This window comes from Blennius ocellaris (assembly GCF_963422515.1).
Source record: "Blennius ocellaris genome assembly, chromosome: 21".
Taxonomy (NCBI): domain Eukaryota; kingdom Metazoa; phylum Chordata; class Actinopteri; order Blenniiformes; family Blenniidae; genus Blennius; species Blennius ocellaris.
The window spans coordinates 10,535,181-10,558,980 of NC_137670.1; the positions used below are offsets into that span (position 1 = coordinate 10,535,181).

Consider the following 23,800-nt stretch of genomic DNA (forward strand, 5'->3'; position numbering starts at 1 on the left):
AGAGAGAGAGAGAGAGAATGTTAAACTTCCGGTCTCGCGAACCGGTGCTTTGACACCTGAAAGTCAATGCGGTAGTTTGCTCAATGCCTACATCTCCCAGCAGCCCCGCGCCGTCATATGACGGCCCTGTGTTGTGTCACGTGACTTCGTTTCCCTTTTTTTTCCGCCTTGTCACAGGCTGTAAACTGAAAACACTCCGTTTATTCCAGAAATCCTCCACTTTTTCCTTCCACCACGGGGAGAACTCAGATGTTCTCTGTCATCCGGGCCGCGAAAACAACTCATGCCGGCCTGTGGTAGCCTGCCAGGCCCGGCGGCTCCCCGGCAGGCCTCGCTGTCCACCGACTGAGCATCAGTCCCCCACGCCGAGGTTGGGTGCGTTCTCCTCGGCCACAGAGGCGCTGCAGGCCCGGGCGAAGCTCCCGCCTCGTGTCTGTGTGTGATTCCGGGCTGCAGAAAGGGATGAATTCCAGCGGCCCCCGTGTGTCTGCGATCAAAGTGCGGCTGTCAGCATGAACGGTGAGTTTGGGGGGGTTGTGTGTCACTCAGACAACCACCACATGCATGCAAGAAAATATTCATCAACTTCTCATGTGCCTTTCACCGAGTGAGTGACCCTGCTGCAACTTCCCGCAGATCTACGGTCACTGCCTGCTTGGCCCGTAAAAAAAGGCTTGAATTCAGAGTTTTAACTCTTCTGCATGGATGCACGTTTTTCAGGCATTCAAACCTCTCATCGCTGACCGCTCTTTATGGAAATACACTTTGCACATCTGCAAAATCAAATCCCATCCACAAGCTGCACAGACTCACCGAGGCAGCAAGTTGTTTTTACATGGATAAACTGAAATAAGTCCAACTATGTGACTTTACGCACTGACACTAGATGCTTATAAGTACAATGAGTGTGTTCTCCAAGCCTGAGGCAGATGTAAGCATGTGATTGGTAGAAAGTCACTTGGATCTTTCTTCAAATGGTGCCCTTGAGCAAGGCAACGTCATCCAACTCTTGTAGGAATCAGTGGGTGACCTGGAAAGCTGCTTTCACACTTTGAGATGAACACGTAGTGTGTAAAACTTGAAATCATTTCACACCTTTCCCCCCATTGTGTTTCTTACTTCTTTTTAGAGTTTGCATGTTCTCCCTGTGTGAGTGTTGCTTTCTTTGGGAACTCCAATTTCCTCTTTGTACTAAATTGCGTGTAGGTTAGTGTGACCATATTTTGATTTACAATCCCCACAATACTTGAAACCTCTTCAAAGAAAAACACAACGAAAATCAGATTATTTTTTTTTTACAATTTTCCAAAAAGAAAACCCTGCATGTTTTGAACCGGAGACAAGAAAGATGCAGTTTGACCGCCCGTACAGAGGGGTGTTTGTGCTGGACCTGCCACCTGTCCAGGTTGACTCAAATTAATTTAGTTAATATGTAAGCTCAATAACTAATTAAGAAGAACAGTGTGTCGTTTTCTGAACATTTGAAGAGACTCTTTGGCACCAGTTCAGAGTCTTCCTCAGCTTTACATGAATAATTAAATACTTTTAACAAGCAGTGAGTCAGAAAAAAAAAGACGAGTCTGGGTCCCATTGGTTTTCTCAGTCCCTCACCAGTGGGCGTCGTTTGTCTGCGTTCTTCTCCGCAGGCACTCAGCAGAGTGACACGAAGAGACAGCACCTCCTGGAGAGGCTGCTGGATGCTGTCAAACAGGTGAGTTCACTGTCGTCTGGACGTCCTTCATGTGGGAGACGCCGCCGTTCTCCAATGGACTTGATCGAAGCTGCATGTCAGATGTTAAAATCGACTGTGCACAGCTGCAGATCCCCCCCCCCCCCCGAAACTGTGTAATTCTCACTGGATAAAAGGGGGAAGCTGACCTTTTTCTGATGCTGACTGAAACTTTGTGTCTGAAGTGGTTTTGATTGTTTTTTATCTGAACTTAAAACACAACAGAGGAAGTAAAGCTCCAAACCCACTGGGCTGCAACAGTGCACAACTAGTTGGTTTTTTTTTTTTTACTTTTAGACGTTCCTTCGCAGTTTGAAACTGACTACAGAGGCTTGAATGTAACCATTTTTTTTTTTTTTTTTAAATGTAGCCAAACATGGCGTGACAGAATTGCGGCGGTGATAACGTTTCGTACTCTTTGCTTTTATTGCTGACCAAAGCAACATTCGGTGCAGTTTGATGCGATGCCCTTGTCAGTCGAATGAAAGAGAAAGTGAATGTGGATTAGAAAAGCCTGGTTGGACTTTGTATCGAATGCAGAGACCTAAAAAACAAATGACCTGCGAATTAGAGAAGGTTGTTAATGCATTCCCTTGAAAATGCTTTGCTAGAAACCTCAAAGAAAGAATGTTAAAAGTACACAATGGGTGTGCCGGTACTGAAAATATAATAATGTGTCACTTGTCATACAAATCGGCCATAAAAGAAGAAAAGTGGAACAATATTATCACTGCACAGGATACTGTGAAAGCAGTGAGTGTGCCGGAATAAAAATAATTGTGTCGGTAATCGGCAACTAATATGATGAAGTGATAATATAATACGATGAAGTACAACAGAAGTCATGGCACCTGGATCAGGGTTCCAGTAAGTTGGTATTTTAAAAGAAAAAATAACGTGAAGTCCAACTTTTTGTTTTTTAACCTAAATCAACAGGAGAGTGAAAACTTCAACAAGTGGAAGGACGTCTTTACTAACCTGTGCTCATCAGGCCTGTAGGTGTTACCCTGACTGAGATGATCTACATGAACTCGAACAATAAATGACGAGGGAGCGAGGGAATCTCCAGATTTGGGATTCGGCCCGTTTACCTCTGAAAGTCCACTTATTCTGCCTTTAGTCCCATTTGACCCTTTTAACATGATCCCAGGAGTTGCACTCCCACCCTCCATGGCGTTCACCTGTTAATAAGATCCTCTTTGAAATGTTAGTGCGTTCGTGTTTGGCTTGAACCCGGCAGGCAAACGCGGACGAGAGAAGTTTTTCTTGTGCGGCGAGTATCATTCCTCTCGTCTCTTTCCAGTGTCAAATCCGATTCGGGGGAAGGAAGGAGATTGCCACAGACTCTGACAGCAGGTAAGAAGAGCTGTTTGTGTTCACGCTTCTGAAACGTCCCCCCTGTGTGTTTTGGCGCCGGGGAGGTTTGTAGTTGTGCGTCTCCGCGGGCGCTGTGCGAATGTTCCTGAGAACGAGCGTCTCTCTTGATCAATCCATCCTCACAGTCTTTTTTTTTTTTTTTTTTTGCGTCCGCAGGGTGATCTGCCTGTGTGCGCAGTTTGAAGCGGTGCTGCAGCACGGCCTGAGGAAGAGCAGGGGCCTGGCCCTCACCGCCGCCGCCCTCAAGCAGGCCGCCGGCTTCAGCAGCAAGTCCGAAGCAGGTGCTCGGCTGCGGCCCGTTAACTCGTGTTGATGAAAGGCGCAAAAAAAAGAAAAAAGTCTCTTATTTGCATTCCGTCTTTACCCAGAGGGGGGGTAACCTTACCGCCAGGGACACGGGTGTGTTATTTCAATTAAAGATCACTACGTGCACGTACACAAAACTCTCCGGCTCTGGTGTGCAGCAAAGTGTCTGCAATTTTTTTTTTTTACCCCGTCTGTCTTCACATCTCTTGTCTGTGTCGGGCAGCTGCTGTGACTTTGTGCCTGGAAGCGGAAAGGAGCAGGAGGTGGAGCAGGTATCACCAGGCAGTCTGCCGTCAGGCGTGCGCCGGGTTGCTTTCGGAGTGCTGCTCCGACTGACAAAAGTTTCCTTTTGAATTCCAGCCGAGAGCCCGCAGAACCCAAACTGCCTCCAGCGTGCTGAAATACCGCGGCGCGAAGACGACAGATGTGGGATATTTTCAGTTGATTTGAAGGTGCAGCCGTGGGAAAACAGCCCGTGTCTGAATACCGCGTTCGTCACTTTCACATTTCCCGGCATTCTCACTTTCTGGATTCTCCTCATTTACCCTCAAATGCTTGAGGAAATGCATGTTTATGATCTCTTTAAAGAAAAAAACATTTCCATATGTTTTAAAGTCCTGAAAAATGTAAGTGTTGACCCTCGATGTGTTGTTTTTATATTCCTAAAGGCACAGCCGTCGGCTGTATATTCCTGGCATGCTGGGTTTTAAACCCCCCACCTTCTCCAGCAGGGCTGTCAAACACTGACGTGTTATAGTGAACCAACATCTCTTCAGATCGCATACAGCATGTATAATCTCACTCCGGTTGTTTTACTAACTTTATTCTTGTATGAAAGCCTGAAACCGGTCATACTTTTTCACTTTATAATCAGTTTTGATCAAAGAAATTCAATGTAAACATATATTTGATGGAGCAGAATTGACTCTGCTGATGGTGTTTTCAGATCCTTCGCTGGTCCACGTTCATAAAATGGCCAACCGATTGTGTTTTAATGTAGATTCACCTGCGTTAATACGACGTAATGCTGTGCAGTTGCTACGCGACTGAAAGCAGTTGTGCTCTTTGGGTGTAGCGGGAAATAAAGATCACGTTTCCTCGTACACACAACTGAGACCGGATGTAGCAAACCGTATTGAAATAAACCGCTGGAGGTCAGTGTGTGATATTATCCGTCACTATTGTCAGAGAGCAATAGTATAATTAAAAATCTTTAGGGTTTCTGACTTCATTTTATGCTGACATATAATTGTGTTTCCTGCATTTACAATTTGGAAATCTTGCATACCTATAATGAGATGAGGATGTGTAGTGGTTGACTGTCTCACCTGGTTTGAACCTTCCGGGTGGATTTCTTTGTGCAGAGTTTGCATGTTCTCCTATAGCCGGTGTGGGTTTTCTTTCTTCTCCTCCAGCTATATGCTCATTAATGGCTGTAATACCAATGTGTGTTTGAGTGTGCGGGAGAGTGTGTGTGTGTGTCTCCCTGTTAGACTTCAATCAGCTTCACTGCTTCTTCCACTTTCCAGCATTAAATTGCATTTGCAGCCTTCAGAAGGACTTTCAGAGACCATCTGGCTGGTTGAGACATTATCTTCACATTACACTAAACTGTCCTTCCTGGAGTGTGTATGAGCCACGTGGGCATTAATTGAATTCGGAGGGGCAATACATGACGTCTCTAATGGTTTCCGCCGCATAACCATTAGCATATCTGACATTTCCTTGTATTTCACAGTCAATTAGAAGAGTGGATGTGGCGCCACTCGTGGATTTGGAACTCCCTAATGAAGTCGGGGCCTTTTGACAAGGCTGGAAATAGCAGCCAGTGATTTTAAAGCATTTATTCCGAGGTCACACAATAACTATGCAAACGAGCTTCACGACAACTATCCCTATTAATTACCACGGGTGGGAAACTTTACATTAAACGTACGTCGTCTTTAAGGTTTCAGCTCTCCGTTACAGAAAAGAATAAAACGGGTGTAAAGTAGCGGAGTATAAAGAGGCGACAGGTAAAAAGGCAGGAGGATTTCTTAATGAGAGCGCAGAGGTGCTGAACCTCCGCTCTCAAGAAGTTTTATTGTGGCAACTTGAACGAACCTTTTGAACTTATTCTGCAACTGAAAGGTTGTTTTTTTCCCCCCCCAAATTGGATTATATTGACTCTTTTTCTTTGTCCTTTGTCCTTATTTTTTTTTCTCCCCCCCCCACTCTCCTGTCTGCTTGATGTTCCAGAGTTGACTTTCTGGTTCTACGTGAAGGAGCATCTGAACCGCCACGAGCTCCAGCGTTTCTACTCCCTGCGTCACATCTCCTCCGAGCTGGGCCGGGGTCGAGCCTGGCTGCGTTGCGCCCTCAACGAACACTCGCTGGAGCGCTACCTGCACACGCTGCTGGCGGACCGCCCACGTCTGGGGTTAGTACTGCCGGGGATCTAAACTTGGATTACATTGGGGAGAAGAATGAAATCCCTCAATGGGGAAATCGATGTGTTTCGGTGAAAATATGTTTCACACTCACCTGGTACATGTCTGAGAAAATTCTCAATCATCCAGTTAATAATGTAGAATATCTAGAAGCATCTTCTCACAGCTTGGAAAAGGAAAGTTTTACATGTGTGGTGAATTCTATTTATTCCCCCGTGATCTAGAACTTACTATGAAGACTGGGCTTTTATTCTCGATGAAGAGAGAGCAAGTATGCTTCCCACCATGGCGGCAGGTGAGTTTGTATTTTTCAAGGCTTCTTTGTTCTGATGTCCAGGTCAAGTAATGTCGTAAATTCTTCAGCCTTTCCTCGAAGACATCGTCATTTCTGCTATCTTTCAAGTTACAATATCTTTCTTCGTTCTACTGGTCGCACATAAGCTATACTGCACAACACTGCCCCCACAGGTCATCAGTGGTATTACTCTAGTTTGCTACACATCCGTAAACTTCCCACCAATGTACCACATCACGTAATAAATGCAGAGGAGGGACAAAAGCGCCCGTCTGGTGCTTTATCGTTTCGTGTAATTGAGCTTTTAAATTAATTTTTAACACTGACACAACTATCCACTAATCTTAACTTTATTTTCATATATAGATAATTAGGTTGCAGATCGATATCGCCTCATTCAATAGTGTTTATAAAGAAGAAGAAAAAAAAAGTAATGCAAAAATACAGGTAATAAAGTGAAACAACAAAATGAAATATAAAGTACTACAAAATGTAAGGAAAATGTCAGTTGGAGGTGAAGATGACTTAATATTCTCAACTTGAATGTTTTGAATGAGGGACTTTCTGAAAAGAAATCCTTAGAAAGCAAACTTTCTAAAGATTTTGCTGCATTCCTAATGTCAATGTAGAAATAATGAGTTCACAGCACTGTTTTAAAGCTGTGTAATGATCAAACCTTCTTCATATGAAGTTATCTCTTTGTAAAAGCAGGTCAATTGATTAAGCAAACTTTCGGTTTGATGAGCATGACTGAGTTTGCTGAAATTTGATGGACTAAGCCAGTCCGTGCTCCTCCTGTTTAAAATATTGATGAGCACAACTCGGGTGAAAATAAACGTTAAAATATTAAAAGTATACCCCACTGATCTCATGCCAGAGCCTTCTTTGCTTTGCAAACACATGCAGATAGTTTGAATTCAGCTTACTCGGCAATGTTCGAGAGTTTCCTGTGATTCAGCAGGTCTGGGCCCGTAACACATGACTTCTCTCGCTCTGCCCAGGATTGAACTCCATCCTGTTTGCCGTCAACATCGACAACAGCGACCTGAACGGCGGGGTGACGCGAGGAGGGCCCTCGGTGTCCCACCTCCTCAAGGAGTCCACGCAGGGCATCGGCAGCCTGCTGAAGGAGTCCACCCAGGGGGTGAGCAGCCTGCTGCGGGAGATCGGCACGGCAACCGCCGTCGTGCCGGGCTTCAACCCCCGAGCGGACGGAGCGTCGGACCCCCTGCCCGTCCTCCCACGCAGCACCTCCGCTGGTAGGAATGTCTGATGTTTCAAGTGCAGAGCCACTTTCCTCATCGAATTCAACTGCCGATCAATGACATCTGTCATGCTTTCTCAGTTGACGTCAGTGGTATTATTACTAGCTCGCTATTTTGTTTATTAATACTGCAGAAACAAAAAGACCCACTTTTCTACAGGGCTACACAATTTCTAATACATTTATGGTATTGATATGAGCATGCACCATAAACGCTACGCCATAATGCTAAAAAACAGACTGTTTCCATGACCATCTGAGTGGATTTTAATGATGAAAGAATTCTGCAATGAATCGTGATTATTTCACAAAGGTTTTATAGATTAACTCATCAAGACTTCCAATGAACTGACAAAGAAAAAGCTCTGGTATTTATAAGAACAACTATAAAGGCGCAGACACAAAATCACTTCTGTTTAATTTGTGAAGTTTCAATGTCATTGTTTTGAAAACAAAAAAAACATTCCATAGTCAGGAGAAAGAAAAGATGTTTTGATAAAACTTAAAACTAAATATGAATCATTTGAGATAAAACGGCTCCATTCACGGCTGCTTTTGTTGGTGGATGAAATAATCAACACATGAATACCATCCAAAGAGTTTTTTTCAGAGTGGAGTTTAAAGCACAAATTCTTTGAAACTGAATTTACATAAACACTGCAGAATAACAATACTAAAACCTATTAGCTTAAAATCGCCAGACTCGACATAAAGAAATCTTAAAGCTAAAAGTGTAGATTTTACAGTCGATGAGTCGTAACAGTTTCTTTGTCAAATGCCCCCACAGTGGTAACGGTACTTCATAGAGTACACCTTTGCCCCATAGTGAAAAAACCAAAGACTGTGATGAAGTTTTAGATGAGTATCAACTACTTTCTCCCCAGAATTCTTCATCAGACAGCCACAAATACAAAGAACCAGCCCTCATCACAAACTATCACTAAAGCCTATTTTCCAGCAATCTTTGGCAAGAACTTCTTTCAGTCTTTCTAAATTCTGTCTTATTACCATTAAATAAACATGTCGGCACAAGATTAAAAGAAAACATGAATGAGATCTGTGTGTGAAACATTGGAGTTTTTTTTTTTAATATGAAACTGATATCGGAAGTCTGTTGGTTCGTGGTGAGTAAGTCGTCGTCACGATCACTCAGTGAAGTCAGCCTTTTGAAGGATGGTAGCAGAAATCACAACGATGCAACTCTTTATTGGTTCTGGCAGCGTTAGACTCCCATTTTAGCTCCATTTCACCATTTCATGACTTATTTGTTCATGTCAGTGGGACCAAGACGTGTTTACATTTTGGCTGGGAGGCGTTCCAACTACCTGAAAAATTGTGTTATTTATTTGCTATAAAAGGCAGTGAATACTTTAAATCTTGTAATAAAAGTAGCACTTCCGTCATTATCCAGTTGGAAGTCTAAAGCCGAGCTTTCTGCAGTTTATAGACTGAGTAATGGATTTATTTTAGATTGTCGCATACAAGAAGATGAGATTTAACTTGGGGTAAAGACGCTGATGTCACCAGTTCTACATTTTGCTGTATGAGGTGGAAGGCGAAAGCTGTCCGAATGAATTACTTCTCCCAAGTCGACTCTGAAATTGAATTATCATTATTCCTTTTCCGTTCGGCTCCTTTTCATCTTTCCCCACACAGATTCAGGACTGAGGAAAGAGCGCCGGAGGAAAAAGAAGATCACCAATATCATTTCCTTCGACGACGACCTGGACGGTGGCGCCGAGGATGAGGAGGAGGCGGAGGAGTTGGGCAGCATGAGGAAGAGTCTCACGGCCCCAGCTCAGAGCAGCGTGGAGGAGGGGATCGACCCTCTGCAGCCGGTGTTGTCGGGGTCGCCGGCCCAGAACGGGCTGGACGAGCCGGGCATCGTCGGCTGGGTTGGATCGCCCCACGCCTGCCGCACGCCTCCCACCTCCACACCCCCTCTGCCCGACAGCAAGAGTATCGACAATGAGGAGGAAGAGGAGGAGGAGGAAGAGATGTACAAACCCCGAGCACAAACGCAGGAGGAGAGGATCCCTTCGGATCAGTGAGTGAAATGTTATCAAATGGATATTTTTCTACTCGTACGATTGGCCACGGCGGGTGATTATTACAACTCACATATTCATCACATATGATTTGTAATCATAAAAAAGCACACACAAGCACAGAAGCACACGTGACTGAAACAGAAGAAAGTTGTTTTTTGTGGTTTGGTGTGTTGACTAATGAACTCCATTATCACCTCATGTCTCATTTTAATCCCTTTCAAATTGCCTGTAAAAAAACAAAGTTTCAGACCTTTAATGATGTACGTATGACTGTGACAAAAATTTAAACATTTGCAATTAACATTGCCGGAATACATAGTTAGTTTCATCATCGAGATTTAAAGAAAACTAAACAAAACAAAAGACATTTTCTTCTATTTGTAAAGATTTATACAGTTCTGACCTCATGGAACAACTCATGACCATGTAGGACAAAACTACATGAGACAAGCTCAAAAAAAGTTTTAAAAGCTTTTCTATTGATCTCTTCAGAGAAGTAACCTTCTTCTGCCATGCTTACTTTGGATGGTTTAAAAAAAGATGTAAACACTCAGACAGGCCTCCTCCCACCATATTTCTACAAGCATGTTGTTCATGTTGTCGTCTTTGGGGAGATTTGATGGTAAATTTGTTTGATGTTGAACAATATTTTCCATAAATGATTCAATATTCAGAATGGTTGTCCTCTTTTATTGCGCTGCAGATGAGGTTTTCATGCAGCCACATCTGTCCTCACTGAGCTTGAACGGGGTGTTTGTTGCAGGGTGGTGGTGGGCAGTCTGTCCAGTGTGTCCACGTGGAGTCCCATCCAGGCCATGGTGGAGCACAGCAGCTCGGGTATCCTCATCCCCCTGAGCCCTGCGGACCCTCAACCAGGTGCTCAAACGCTCTTGCACAGACACACAGGATTGTATTAAAAAAAAAACAACAACCTTTTCCTCATAAACTCTGTCTTTTTCTCACACTGCTGCACTGATCCACCCTCCCATTTCTGCAGTTTCTGTTTGAATCTTCCCTCTGCCGACGGCAGCGTCGGCTTCAGTGAAAAATGGGGACTTTCTCAGTTACTTTCACTTTCGCTCCCTTCTTTTGATTCAGTCAGCTCCGTGGAGGACACCGCCGTGTTTCCCGCTCACTGTGAATCGATGGGATCGGTGGGGAACTGCGAGAGCGGCAGATCACAGCCGACGTTCAAGTAAGCGCTCCGACAAGAGCCATGTGTCGGTCACAAAACTGAAATGGTTCATCGTGATGTCAGCCTGCAAGCTTCTACCCAAAATAATGTCTGAAATCAGTAAAGCGAGCCCCCGATTCCTCCCATGGTTTGTCTCAGTATGGAGTCCAGCCCACCGGTGCACTCAGCTCCGCTCGCCACCATGCTGCCAACATCTGGCCTGCCAGAGTCCATGACAGTGGGTGAGTGTTTTCTGTTTCTCCATCCGTTTGCTTGTTACTATTTATCTTCTCCCTGTCACTTTTCTGGTTCTGTGTGTGTTCCAAGCTAGTTTTTTTTTTTTTTTTGCTGTGTGAATCATCGCAGACTGAAACATGTGAGACCGCATCAAAACAGCTGAGCAGTTGTTGTTGTTGTTGTTGTTGCACAGGATGTCAGTCATTGCTAAGAGATGCCACAGTGAAAATGAAATTAAGGAATGGAAAGAACAAAAAACATGCAATCCAGCCAGATATGTACGTTCATGTCTGGTGCATTAGCTAGAGATGTATGTCGTTTAAATTTCCTCATTCATCCTTTCAGTTCAACTATAGAGAGGCAGCTTTGTTTATTTCATGCACATTGTTGGCAATTATACTTTTCTCTGAATGGTTTTGGACGAAGTGGTTGAACTTGGCACTGTCACTTCGTTTGAGCACCAAAAGAGACGCCACAAGACCTGATGACATGTGGGCAACTCCACTCCTTTTATCCAACTTCTAATGGAGGAAGGTCAGGTGATGAAGAGTGTCAGTCTATCACATTTACACCTTAGGCAACGTCGCATGTGGGGCATGTTTTCTGACTGTGGAAGGAAGCGGGTGTACCCAGAGGAAACCCACACACACACACAGGATGCAACATCGGAAACTCACACCAGGACTTTCTTACTACTGTGCAAATTGCAATGTAGCAAATTAAAACTTTTACTCCATCAAATGTGCACAAAGTGAAGGAAAGTGGGCGTGTCTGCGAGTGAGAGGGTGTGGCAGATGAAGAACAAGCTACACCCATTTTAAACAAATGCACACACTTTTATATTATTCATTATCGTTTAAGAGCCACGGATCTTTCCCAACCACGTGCAGGATTAGATGCTGCACCATGCTGATCCCCGATACGTGTGAATCTTTGACACGACAAAAGTCCAAACTGCAAATTTACAGACTGTATACAGCCCGTTTGTAATTTCTCTGTGGGTTTTCAGACAAAAACACAATATTTTGTCTTGAGAATGAACCATTTAAATTTCCTGAGAGGGGCAATAAAGCCTGCACTTTAGAAATCGCTGCCGCAGCCCAAAGCTTGCTTGTAATCTTGTTTATCTTCACAGTGGAAAACATAATCGACGCACAGACAGAGAATAATTCGCAAACCCAGTGTCACAAGTCATTACAGGTGAACTCTCTGTGCTCCACGTCAGCATGGAGGCGAAATTGAATCAAACACAAATGATTTACATCAGATATGACTGCAACAATCACAACTGTTCAGTTACCACATCCTCCTGAGCTTTGAACGGAAGACAATTCAATTTTCAGCGTATGGCAGCAAGAAGTTTGTGATGGTAATGAAACCTTTCGAAGTCCTGACATGTCTTTGGAAAATTTCCACCCCTGCTGCCGTCTCGAGCAAATTAAATCAAACTTGCTGATTGGTGTTTTCAAACCTTGTTGTTTTCCCCCTGCAGATAGAGTGTTGAAATTGCCACCGGGAAAGTTGTGCTTTTTCTCATGATCTCCAATAATCCACCTGGGGGCAGTGTTGGTCTAGTGTACACACGCACACATTACTGTATATACAGTATTATGCCCACTCATGTGCTTGTGAGGAAAAGTGTCACAGAATATGGGAATTTGGCGAGAGCTGGTTATTTAAATCATGTATGGTGTGTGTTAAAAAGAGAACACATATAATGAGGATTTTCTGTGTATGATGAACTCAATACATTTCCTCTGGGATTAATTATTCTATTCTATTCTATTCTATTCTATTCTATTCTATTCTATTCTATTCTACCCTATCTCAAGGTTCACACATATGTTTGTGGTCTTGCATAGTGCTCTTGGTGTTGTGCTCAGTGCCCCAAGGCTAATCGGAGCTTAGACCCCTGAAAGCTCATACTAATGCTATTTGACGTTCTGGAGGGGAGTTTAAACGTGGGACAGAAGAGGAAATGTGAGCGGAGCAGGTCGAACGCGGAGAGTCCGGACCGTTGTTCGCACTCTTAACCTCCCGTGAGAGCAGCTCACTGGAGTCAAACTGAGACCACCGTTTTCTCAAATTAGCTTCTGTCGAAGCTGAAAGCAGACGGGGGGGGGGGGGGGGGGGGGGAGGGAGTATTTTGGATATCAGTGAATCCGAGTCGGAGGGGAAAAGACAAATTCTGTGTGTAACATTGTAAAATATCTGTAACATCACTTTTAGGAGTCACGCCCTCAGATTTGAAGTGCACAGAGCTCCTCTACAGGGTCCCTTCCCATTGCACGGGGAGAAATCCAGGCAGAATTGACAATTTCTACCCGCACTTGGTTCAATAGACCAGAGTCAAAACAGATTTTTACATTTTGAGTGAAAATCAAGAAGTTTTTCTCTACTGGGAGCAAATCTCTCACTCTTTCTCTCTTTTGCCCTTGTTCTCACTGGCTCTGTTGCCTTTGCGCTTCCCCACCCACTCGCCTAACCCAAAGCAATACTTCTCCGGGGGTTTGAGCAAAGTTGTTTGGGGAGCTGCATGAAATCACAGAGGAAGAACAAGAGAAGACAGGTTTGAGGGGGAAAGTAACTCGAAGGAAACGTACTTGGAGTGTGTTTAATATCACAAAGTGGTTTCATGGGAAGATTTCACTCTGTATTTATTCTCTGCTGCACCATGGTTTTAAATACTATTCCTCACTGGGCCTGTAAAGCAGTTCCACCCATGATGGGTGTGGCGTGTAGACTTTACGCAGTAACAACATTTTTTACTAACTGGCAACTTGTAAACTAGTTATGTAATGCAAAATATTCTCATCACTGCATAACCACCACCAGAAAGGCCTTGTCTTGTCTCATAGATACACTATTCAGCCATAACATTGTGACTACTGGCAGGTAAAATGAATAACACTGCAGAAGTTAATGCTGGTTCTGATGAACTTAAATATAGACCATTGCATATGGGGAGCACAGTGCTGGACCCGCAATATAATGGTTGATGGGTGTATATGCAGAATTGGTGCATGTGTGAAAGAAAAGGTCATCCCTACTCGTTAAAGTTGAATCTATTAAGTCTTATGTTGCGGGTGCATTTTTGAATTATTTTCTTTTTCTTTTGCATATTCAATATGCTGCTGCAAATAGATTTGTTGTGAAATGCTCAAGCACATCATGTGTTTTTGTGTTTGTCTCACCCCCGGTGTGTGAAAACCATAATTGAGGAATCAAAATCAGCCGTTGATTGGCTGAAATGTTGACACAACGAGTCGTGAGGCCCTCTATGAATGGGTCCATTTGCACCAGATGATGAAGTGTGCCTGTTTCCAGCTAAAGATAACTTTGTTTACCCTCTCTTCTATTAGGGCTTTGTCAACACATACAAATACTGGATTTTGAGGCTGTTCTGAAGAAGTTGAGCGAGAAAAATGGTGTTAAAGGGGAAAAAAAGTGTGCTGCATGTTCTCTCCTTCAGTGACTCCATCCAGATCTGACCGCGTGTGAGGCCAAGCAGCCCATTGATTGGAGAGTACGGAGTCTATAATTCACAAGGCGATTCGATTACAGGGCTGGGCTCGAGAAGAATGCATCTATAATCGGAGCAACGAGCTTGTGCACGCCCTCATCAAACACGCGCTGTCGTCTCTTTTTTTTAAATGGGGCTCCAAGGTGTGCGAGCATAGCATACATATGTATTTCCATGTACTCGTGGTGTGATTTTTCCCCGCGTCCCCCTGTGAGGATTGGAGGGGTGTCTGGCTCTGCCAAAGTCCCTAATGGTTTGTCTGTGGCACACGCTGTGAACGCGTGGTCAGATTAAAAGGTCACATTTATTCCTGGCCTGCTGATGTGGAGAAGGAGCCGTGGTGATAATGGACTTTTTTTCTTTTCTCAAATCCTCTGTGGTCTCCATCGCACTTGTTGTCTTTCTCCCCTCTTCCTCTCACTTAGCGCGGGGCTGAAGGAGACCTACTTGTAATTGGGGCGGCATTGTCACCCTTCCTAAATAGAGTAGTGGTCTACATGTGTGGGAAATGTGAAGTTTTTTTTTTTTTTTTTTTTGCTCCTCAGTATTTTTAGATGTTCTCGCAACAGCCTCATTTGGAGCTTCGAAAACCTTCACGTGCATCTTTGAACATAACAGTGAGGATGAGTCACGGTACTATCACACAAGCTGGCCCAAATCTGTCCTCAACATCAGCACGGAGATTAACATCAGTCAGTGGCACACTGCGAGCAGACTGAGGTGGCAGATGATGCAGTTCAACTCAATGCTGCTCTAAGCCTGAAAATACACCGACACACGTGTGACGGGTATGATACAGCCTTAATTCCAAAAAGGTTTCAATCATGAGTAAAATGTAAAGAATTTATAACGTATTAGGTTCTGAAAGTAACACATTTCATACGTTTTAATTCTCCAGTGAGTCGTGCAGACTCAGTCTGTAAATTGGACCGTCATCGGTCAAACACAATCCCACAAACATTGGCTCAGATGGAAGATCTTGAGAATTTTAGAAGCCGAATCAGCAGCCTGAACTCTTTTCTCGGGAACGCCGTGAGAAACACGGTAGTTTTTGCACCGTGGGTGTCGGAATCATCCCCGAAACATAATGTTAACACATTTCATAGACCCAAGGTTCCCCTGTGAAGGGCTTATTGTGAGCATCGCACACCGACGACTCACTCTTCCAGGGTTATGACGCACATGGAACAGACTTTCTATATGCTACCCATGTCTCATGTTGCTTCAGCCCATCGTCCTGTTGTCATGGTCAAGGCACTTTGACTGAAGTCTGATTGGAAAATTACACAGTACCAAACCTTGCACACTTTAACCCTGCATTACTGTGAGATGCTCTCTGGCTGGAGTTTGGCGATGGGAAGGAGAAGGACGGGGGCTCTTGCCACTCTGGAGGTTGCCATTATTGTTATTTTCAGTCTACTCACGCATGGGCAGCAGAAGTATTTACCAAGGCCGTGTTACTCATGTGCAGTAGTCGCATTTCGCTGAGTCCGAGCATTTTCAAAAAATTGCATTTCCCCTCAGTTTACACAGACGTGGTAGAGACGTTTGCTCAGTTCCGCCACGTGGGATTGAGGCTGAAATGCTTCACGGTGATAAAAGTTGTCCTTCACACCTATCTTGAGCCATCAAGGATGTTAAAGTTTTTCTTCCGCCAACAAAAAAAAAAAAATGTCAAAATGTAGTAGAATCACTGCCATAAACGTTTGACATTCACTCTTCCCATATCTTGTGTCATGGCGTGATCCCTGAGATTTTTCTTTCTACCGCTGAGCTGTAAAGTGAAAACGTCTCGACAACTGCCGGCCGGATTGCTGTAAAACTCTGTGCTCACTTTATCCCCCCTCAGGAACATGCTGTAATAACTTTGGTAATCCCTTAACTTCTCCTCGTGCATCAGCATCAGGTCAAAAGTTTAATTTGGAATTAAACTGCTGAGGGTGTCTTGTTAACACACACCCAGAATGAAATAAACACAACCAATTTTTTAAATGATCAGCATTTTTCTTATGTCAGGAAAGAAAAGACAATTCATGATTAGTATATGTTGAAAACATTTTGTTATGTAGGTGTTTTTATGTATTTTTATGCAGGACGTGACTCTCTGTGATTCTGTGATCTGTCCTGCAGCGTGAGCTGCTGATTGCTGAATAAATGCATGCATTCGATGGAGTTTCGAATGTATGAGCGCCCCCAAGATGAAAGGTTTTCTCCTCCTTTTGACAGCTGTCAGCTGTGATGGTGATAATTGAAGTCAAGGAAAAAAACTGCCTAGAGGAGGCGCAAGACCATTTGACATTGTGTTTCCCCCCCCCCCGCACTGTGTGGATTGAATACAAGATTGAGCTTCTCAAGAATCCCATAATCATTTGAGTAGCATAAAAGCATTATTACCTGCAGCAATAGCCTGGCTGCTAAATGACGCTCGAGCGGAGTGTAATTCATCGATAACTGTTTTAGTTCGAGACTGTAATAGCCAAGTTGACTTCACTTTAATGGTTTGTGAGACTCAAGTTTAATACAAACGGCATCCAGGAGTTTCCCTTCAACGTTTTGATAGAAGCTTCCAGGGGAAAAAAGAAGAAAGCAGTATGCTTTACTGCAGCAATTAAACTCTCTGAGGTAGATGGATATCATTCTGTATGACTGCTGTCAGCTGGAAAAGAAGGTGAAAAACGATTTTATCTGAGCGCTTCTGCTTCGGCATGGTGTAAAAGAGTAGCATCGTTCCAGTAAGTGTGTGGAATGCTTTTTTTTTCTTTTTTCTTTCCCTCCGTATCAAAAGTGTTGATTATTAGTTTCTGTATATTACTGTGTAGCATCTGTTTATATGTGCATTTGATGTATTTCAAGTAGTTTCAGAGCAGAAGTCTCACCCTGATCTGTCTCCTCTGCAGGGGAGCTGCGTCAGGCCATCGTAGCCATGATGAACAGGAAGGACGAGCTGGAGGAACAGAATACGTATGTTGGGATAGATTTGCTTGTCTGTTGCTTGCAACCCCCACCAACACAAAAGCACAAATACACACACACACACATACTCAAACTCACCTGACCTGAACATGATATCTGATGACCTTACTGTAAAAATAGCTTGGTTTTTCGTTTATCGAGAGACGAGATGCTTTTCTGTGCCGTCTGTTGGTTGTAACATTTTTTTTGTTGTTGTTGTGCATTTTGTTTTGAGCATTTTAGTCCTCGAGGGACTGTGATTTACGCTCTATTAAGCTGCCATAAACAACCCACACCTCAGCTCGCTGAAAATCCTGTTTGAATAACCTGAGATTATAGTATTATGTTAATGCACCTTTGTAGTTAATCATAATTAATGTGAATTTCCTGCCAAGCAGCATTCAGATTTCATTGATAAACACTTGTGGTATTAAATTTACATACCCGCAGTCACAGATGTGATGATTAAGTGTCTCATGCCAGGGTTAAATGTAGTACAGCTACCATTTTATCACTGCAACTGAATAAATGTAATGCTGTTTATCTAAACCGCTGTTTATGGAAGTAACATTTATCGTCTCTGGACTCTCCAGGGTTCAGTCCTGAGCTGAATTGATGCCTGAATGTGATGGTGACCGACATGAGATGTGTTGCACGTGCTTTGTAGGTCGCTGCGCAGTCTGCTGGACGGTGAGATGGAGCACTCTGCAGGCCTGAGGCAGGAAACTGATCTGCAGAAGAAGAAGCTGGCAGAGCTGGAGGAGAGACACTCGGCCAAAAACCATGCGCTGGCCAGGTGAGATACAGCCGGGATGCCGTCACAACTCCTGCCTATTTGTTGTCACCACAACAATGACCAATTCGGAATATTTCCTACAGATCGTTCAGTGAAACATTGCTGAGTTGCACTGCAAAGCTTTGCATGCTGGGAGAGATCGTTTTTTAAATTTTTGCAGATTGTGTTCTTACCGCACAGCCAGTCATTACTGTTTCAAATGAGCTCTAACGCATATGAAGCTGTAGAAAAGGCTTCACGTTTATGAGTGTCTCCTCCTCATTACTGTTCAGTTAAGGATTTTAAAAGTCCCAGTAAATCTGAAATGTATGTTTTGGTGCCTTGGAATCTTTATTCAAGTCGATAATAACAAATACAGAGCTTCCACAGTCTAAAGAAGCATAATGCATTCACATTACAATAAACATTTATGTCCTTAAATTGTCCATTAAAGTGCACTTTTTTATTTTAGAAATTTGGCCTTTGTTTTTGTGAATTAAGCCGATTCTTCAGAATTGAACCAGGAGCTTCTCTTTGCTTGGAAAAATACATTCAAGCTGCTTTTCTGCTTCTTGTCTGTCGAAACCTGAATTTAGGGATAAGATGTGCAAGTATTGGTTTGGTGCCAAGTTTAACATGGACTCATGTCATTCATTTAGGAACACAGAGTCAATGTGTTCCAGATACTTTTTTCTTGTTAATATAGAAAAATCAAGCTCAAAACTTGCCTCAGTAACTCTGGAAAAACTGTGCCACAGCAATGTTTTGGCTAATTACTTCGTTCTAATTCAAATAAAAGAAAACCAAAACTTTTTTTTTTTTCATATACTGTGATTAAGAATTTTCTTTCTCAAGTAAAACTAAAGTAAAATTAACAAATCACAAGTAACATCTGCAACCAAAAAGTTGTTGTTCAAACATATTTCCTGTTGATTAACATAAACCACACATTCAGAAGACGTGTCTGTACTTATGGAGGTGCTCCAAGATATACGCCGAGTAATTTCATATCCGGCATGTCCAACGTGACCTGGAAGAAGTTTTCAAGGTGGTGGTGGTGGGAAGATCCCCCCCCAAGTGTAGATCGCTACGAAGCAGAAGTCAGGAATGCAATCACTTGACATTATAATAGTTGATCGCTATTGACCTCGAACCATCACCTCCCTGCAGGCACATAACAGCATTTTTCTATTTCTATGTTGTGTAGATGAACAGAGTCACAGCATGGAATAATGGTTATTGATATTAGTAATGATGGTAGTGGAGACACAGCTATTAGTATGATAAACAATATGATATGAAAAATAAGGCACGTCCCTGGCGACCAAACAAATAATAATTTTTGAAACTGGCTGAATAGTCTCAAGCCTTGTTTTAGAGTAGTTATGCACAGACTCATTATATTACAATAACTGCTGTGGTGTTGTCCTCTCAGACCTTGTGGGGTTATATCGTCTCTGGATAAAGGATATCAAATTAACGTGGCGAACACTGCCAGCAGCATCTGTCTTTCTGTGCAGGGAATTGTTCAAACGTTGGAGTTAAATGTGGTTGCTCATTACTGTAGTTCATTTTAGTTTCCTGACGAGGACAAATTTTCAGTCATCGTGAGCACTGATGCACGGATGTAAGCTGCTGTTTGACGACATTTAAGGTACAACCTAAGTTAAATTGTCTTGCAGATGAATCAAACACTATGATTTAACTGACTCAAGCCCTATTTTTGTGACAATGCTTCAAGTGAAAACACATTGTTTCTTAAGTTTTCATTTCAGAAAACATTTGTGTATACACGCCGATGTTTTGAAAACGACGTTTATTTAAACGGAATTGGCAGAAAAAAACTAGTTTTCAGATAGGGCCACTAGAGGGTGCTATTAATGAAATTTTGTAATGGACGGACGGTGAAGTTGGATTGCTATTCCAGTTGAGTCAACTATAAAATTACCCTGGAGACTATAGACTGGGAGTCATGACACTCTGGAGGCTGCCATTGTTGTCATTATCCATTGACTCTTAGTGGCAGCAAAACTATTTACTATGGCTGTGGTGTGAATGAGCAGAAGCAGCAATTGCCAAAGGTTTGTGTTTTTCACCCATTTCCTTGAAGATGGAGTTTCAAAATGGTCCATCTTTGGAACCGATTTCTAAAAGCTGCCTTTTCAGCAGCTCCGAACACAATGGTCGGGAAACAAATCATGTAAACAAAGCCAAATTTCTGTGGCGCTAATTAGTGAAATGTTGTTTTACGAATTAATCTCTCATATCCCAACAAAAAAAAGTATGGGCTCTCACAGAGTGAGCCCATGAGATATTTTTTTTTTCCTGTTTATTTGTCCGCGTGCACGTTTGATTAAAAGCAGTTTGGGCATCAGAGCTGAAGGAAACATTGTCTGAATGTTCGCCACATCCCAGAGGTCCTTCTTGTGTGTGTGAGATTAAAACTGCCTTGTTGCTGCTGATTGTGCCTCATACCTACAGTAGCTGCGTCGCCATTTTACACATAATCACAGTAATTACCACCGCACCATCTAATGGTAAGAGCGTTACCCAGAAGGGTACAGGAACTGCATTTGTGCAAATATCCCCATTAAGGCTCCACATCCTGTTCGGTCCACTGTCAATTGAATGAGTTGGAGAAGAAAGGTCAGAACCTTCCCTCATTGTGTTATATTTCCTTCCCCAAATCACTAACGCACCCAGATATACATCCCGATAATCAACCACCCACAGCCTCCCTGGAAGTGGACTGCGTCACCTCGGCCTCGGCGGCATATTGGCTGTGCCTCCCAAGCCCTCAGTCGAGCCCTAAGCCCTTTAAATAGATGATTAGTCATCCTCGAGCGGTCTAAATGGAAAACCCAAGAAAGTGTTGCGATAGAAGCCTCCTACAGGAAGTCAAACCAGCAGCTCGGATTGATCGAGTGACTCAAGTTAAGTGTGTAGGGACTGCTGGAGCTGAGGGGCTCGTTTCGTGTGGAGAGGACCGCATGGTGGCTGATGGGCCTTTTTAAATATGTGGCCACGTTCACATGGAGCACTTTAATGGAGCGTTAAACCCTGAGAGGAACTGAGTGTGGAACATGTGATCATGATTGCCCCTCTCTCTCTTTTTGTACAATCAACTGTCACACACACACACACACACACACACACACACACACACACACACACACACACACACACACACACACACACACACACACACACACACACACACACACACACACACACACACGCACACAAATCCTCGCCTATAGTCTGTTGCTAAATCTCAAGTGCTGCTTTTCCTTCTCGGCCAAATCTGTCTCGATCAATAGTGTCTATAAATACCAGTGAAGGAGCAGCTAGCCGCTGAATGAGCGCTGGAAGCTGTCGGCATCATTCAGTGAAAGAGGGTACTCGCTACCGTTGCTATGTATCCCACAATTCTTTGTGATTATCACGCCCAGGGTGAATTACAAGTGGCGTCAATCCCTGGGATGGTTGCGTCTCCACACTCAAAAGGACAGTCGGGGTTGACCGACAGCGAGCTGAAGTGCTCCACAGCTGTTGGGTTAATTAAGACGTATTGTCTTAACTTCGACTGAAACCGTGGCGCTGCCGGCGGTAATGTTCAGGTTAAACGTTTATCTCCGGCGCCAGATGGTTCCGCCGCTCGAGGAAGACGGCGCGAGTCCTTCTGCTCATTTCGGTGCCTCTCCTAGGTGATGGCGCTCTTATTGCGATGGCGCTCTTATTGCGAGCGTGCCCGCATGCGTCTCCAGCCTGGATGTCGACGGGGGCGGCAGAGGATGAGCGAGCCGCCATAGATAGATCCCGGCTGACGTCGACTCCCGTCAGAGGGGGGGGGGGGGGGGTGGGCTAAAAAAGAGCCGCCGCTTCACTTCACCGACTTACTCACACAAGAAACTCGAAGCTGTGCAACGGGACCCTTACTCGCCCGGCTTCTCCAAATATAGCATGCTAATGTGAGCCCCTCACTCCCACTGTGTGACACGCAGCAGCCCACATCCTCACTGTCAGAACGCTCAAAGCTGGAGCGCACACGTAGCAAACCTCACGTGGGGGCGGGGGGTCACACCGTGAACTTTATCCCAAAGTCGTCCTCGTGAGACGATTTATTGTTGATCTCACAATGTGAGGAGCAGAACAAAGCACTCACCTTTAATTGGATTACAGTGATAAGTGAGCGGGCGAGTTGTTGATGTTATATCACAGGTTTTCAGCAAGTGAAAAAGGGAGATGGTGTAATTTGGCAATTGCCTCCTTCTCACAAAATCCAGTCAACAGAAAACACCTGTTCTTAATTCTCCGAAGTCCCTCATTAGGAGGGATGTTTAATGCGTCTCTGAGAACTTTCTGCTTTCCTCTTCTTGGGTCTCTGGAAATGGAATTTTCCGTATTTTCAGATAAGAAACACAAGCACAGTTGCGCTTATAAACACCCAAGTTTACACATTCAGCATTAGAATTCAAGCCCAAGGCAGGCGGCATTCCTGCTTATCCCACAGTACCTTGTAAAAATATCACCTAGGAAACTTACACCTGACTGTATTGTACTTCTGAGTTTTCATTTTTTGAGACAAGAGTTGCATTATGGCTCTGAATAACAGAAAGGCTACTTGAGCACAAATATCTTGAATTCTTAATTTGTTTTTTTTTATATTGATCACAATTTTTCTCATCAACCAGGTTAATGTGCTTAGTTTAAAATCTTTAACATACTTTATTGCTACACTTGTTTTTAGATAAATTATGGCTGGCACATCTGTAAAACACAGATTTTCAAACACTAGTCGTGTTTTAGCGATAAAACAATATCAAGAAGAAAAAAAACCCTCCAGGCTCAATTTCATTGTGTTTATTGCACCTTTTGATTCGACACACATTTTGTAACTTGGCCGCTTGTGTTTTCCGAAAATTACATTTATTTGAATTGAGTCGGTGCAATTTATTTACGTCTTATCACTTGTAATGATTTTTATCAAGAAATTTTCTAAAAATGGATGTCCAAAACCAAAATGGCCTCACTCTGAACGTCCAACCCTCAAACGCGAAAGTGGTTGTGAGAGACGGAAGCGCTCCCGTTCCCCTCGACCGTTTCTTGTCCCCCTTTTTAGACGTCGGTTGGCAGAGCGGGAAGCGGGCCTCTCGCAGCGGGGAAGACGGGAAGGCGGCCAGTCGAGTGGGCTCGGGCCAGGAAGTAGTTCCTCGTCACTGGGAGAGGGGGCGGTTGGACAGGCCGACACACACACACTCACACACACTCACACACACACGGATAAGAAACGAGAGCAGATGCCTTTTTCTTAGCTGGCAGCGCTGCCTTTCTCCCGGCAGTCTGCTGTGATTGCTCTGAAGAGCGGCAGGGAGCGCTTCCCTGGTTTGTTGGTCTGGAGTGTTTGGGCTCGCCTTTTTCTCTTTCTTTGGAAAGTCAATTATGCTCCTCAGCCCAGGTAGTGGAGCTTCTGAAATGTTAATAACCCCGGTCTGCACCCTGTGGCCTTGTTGTTGCCGGCATGTGGTTGGTTATATGGATATATTTTTATTTATATATGCATTTTTTTTTTTTCTTTTCTTCTCAGACCTGTGCAAGTGTGACACAGAAGCTTTCTTCTGAGGATTTTCTTTTTCGGAGGAGCTGAGCAGCAAATTGCACTCGGGAGCATTATCCAGCCATTGAGCT

The 23,800-nt window shown here is 43.7% G+C and overlaps 1 protein-coding gene across 1 annotated transcript in view; it reads left to right on the forward strand.

The window, feature by feature from the left end:
- The first annotated feature begins 277 nt into the window (after window positions 1-277).
- The window catches only part of snx29 (sorting nexin 29), a 139,048-nt gene continuing 115,525 nt past the window's right edge, over window positions 278-23,800 (forward strand). Inside the window, exons 1-13 of the mRNA XM_080516901.1 lie at window positions 278-519; window positions 1,647-1,711; window positions 3,033-3,085; window positions 3,263-3,387; window positions 5,651-5,831; window positions 6,066-6,136; window positions 7,138-7,395; window positions 9,057-9,447; window positions 10,215-10,327; window positions 10,550-10,646; window positions 10,785-10,867; window positions 17,283-17,346; window positions 18,005-18,133. Of these exons, the coding sequence (XP_080373027.1) occupies window positions 513-519; window positions 1,647-1,711; window positions 3,033-3,085; window positions 3,263-3,387; window positions 5,651-5,831; window positions 6,066-6,136; window positions 7,138-7,395; window positions 9,057-9,447; window positions 10,215-10,327; window positions 10,550-10,646; window positions 10,785-10,867; window positions 17,283-17,346; window positions 18,005-18,133 (1,637 nt within the window). The 5' untranslated portion in view covers window positions 278-512. The remainder of the gene's footprint in view (window positions 520-1,646; window positions 1,712-3,032; window positions 3,086-3,262; window positions 3,388-5,650; window positions 5,832-6,065; window positions 6,137-7,137; window positions 7,396-9,056; window positions 9,448-10,214; window positions 10,328-10,549; window positions 10,647-10,784; window positions 10,868-17,282; window positions 17,347-18,004; window positions 18,134-23,800) is intronic.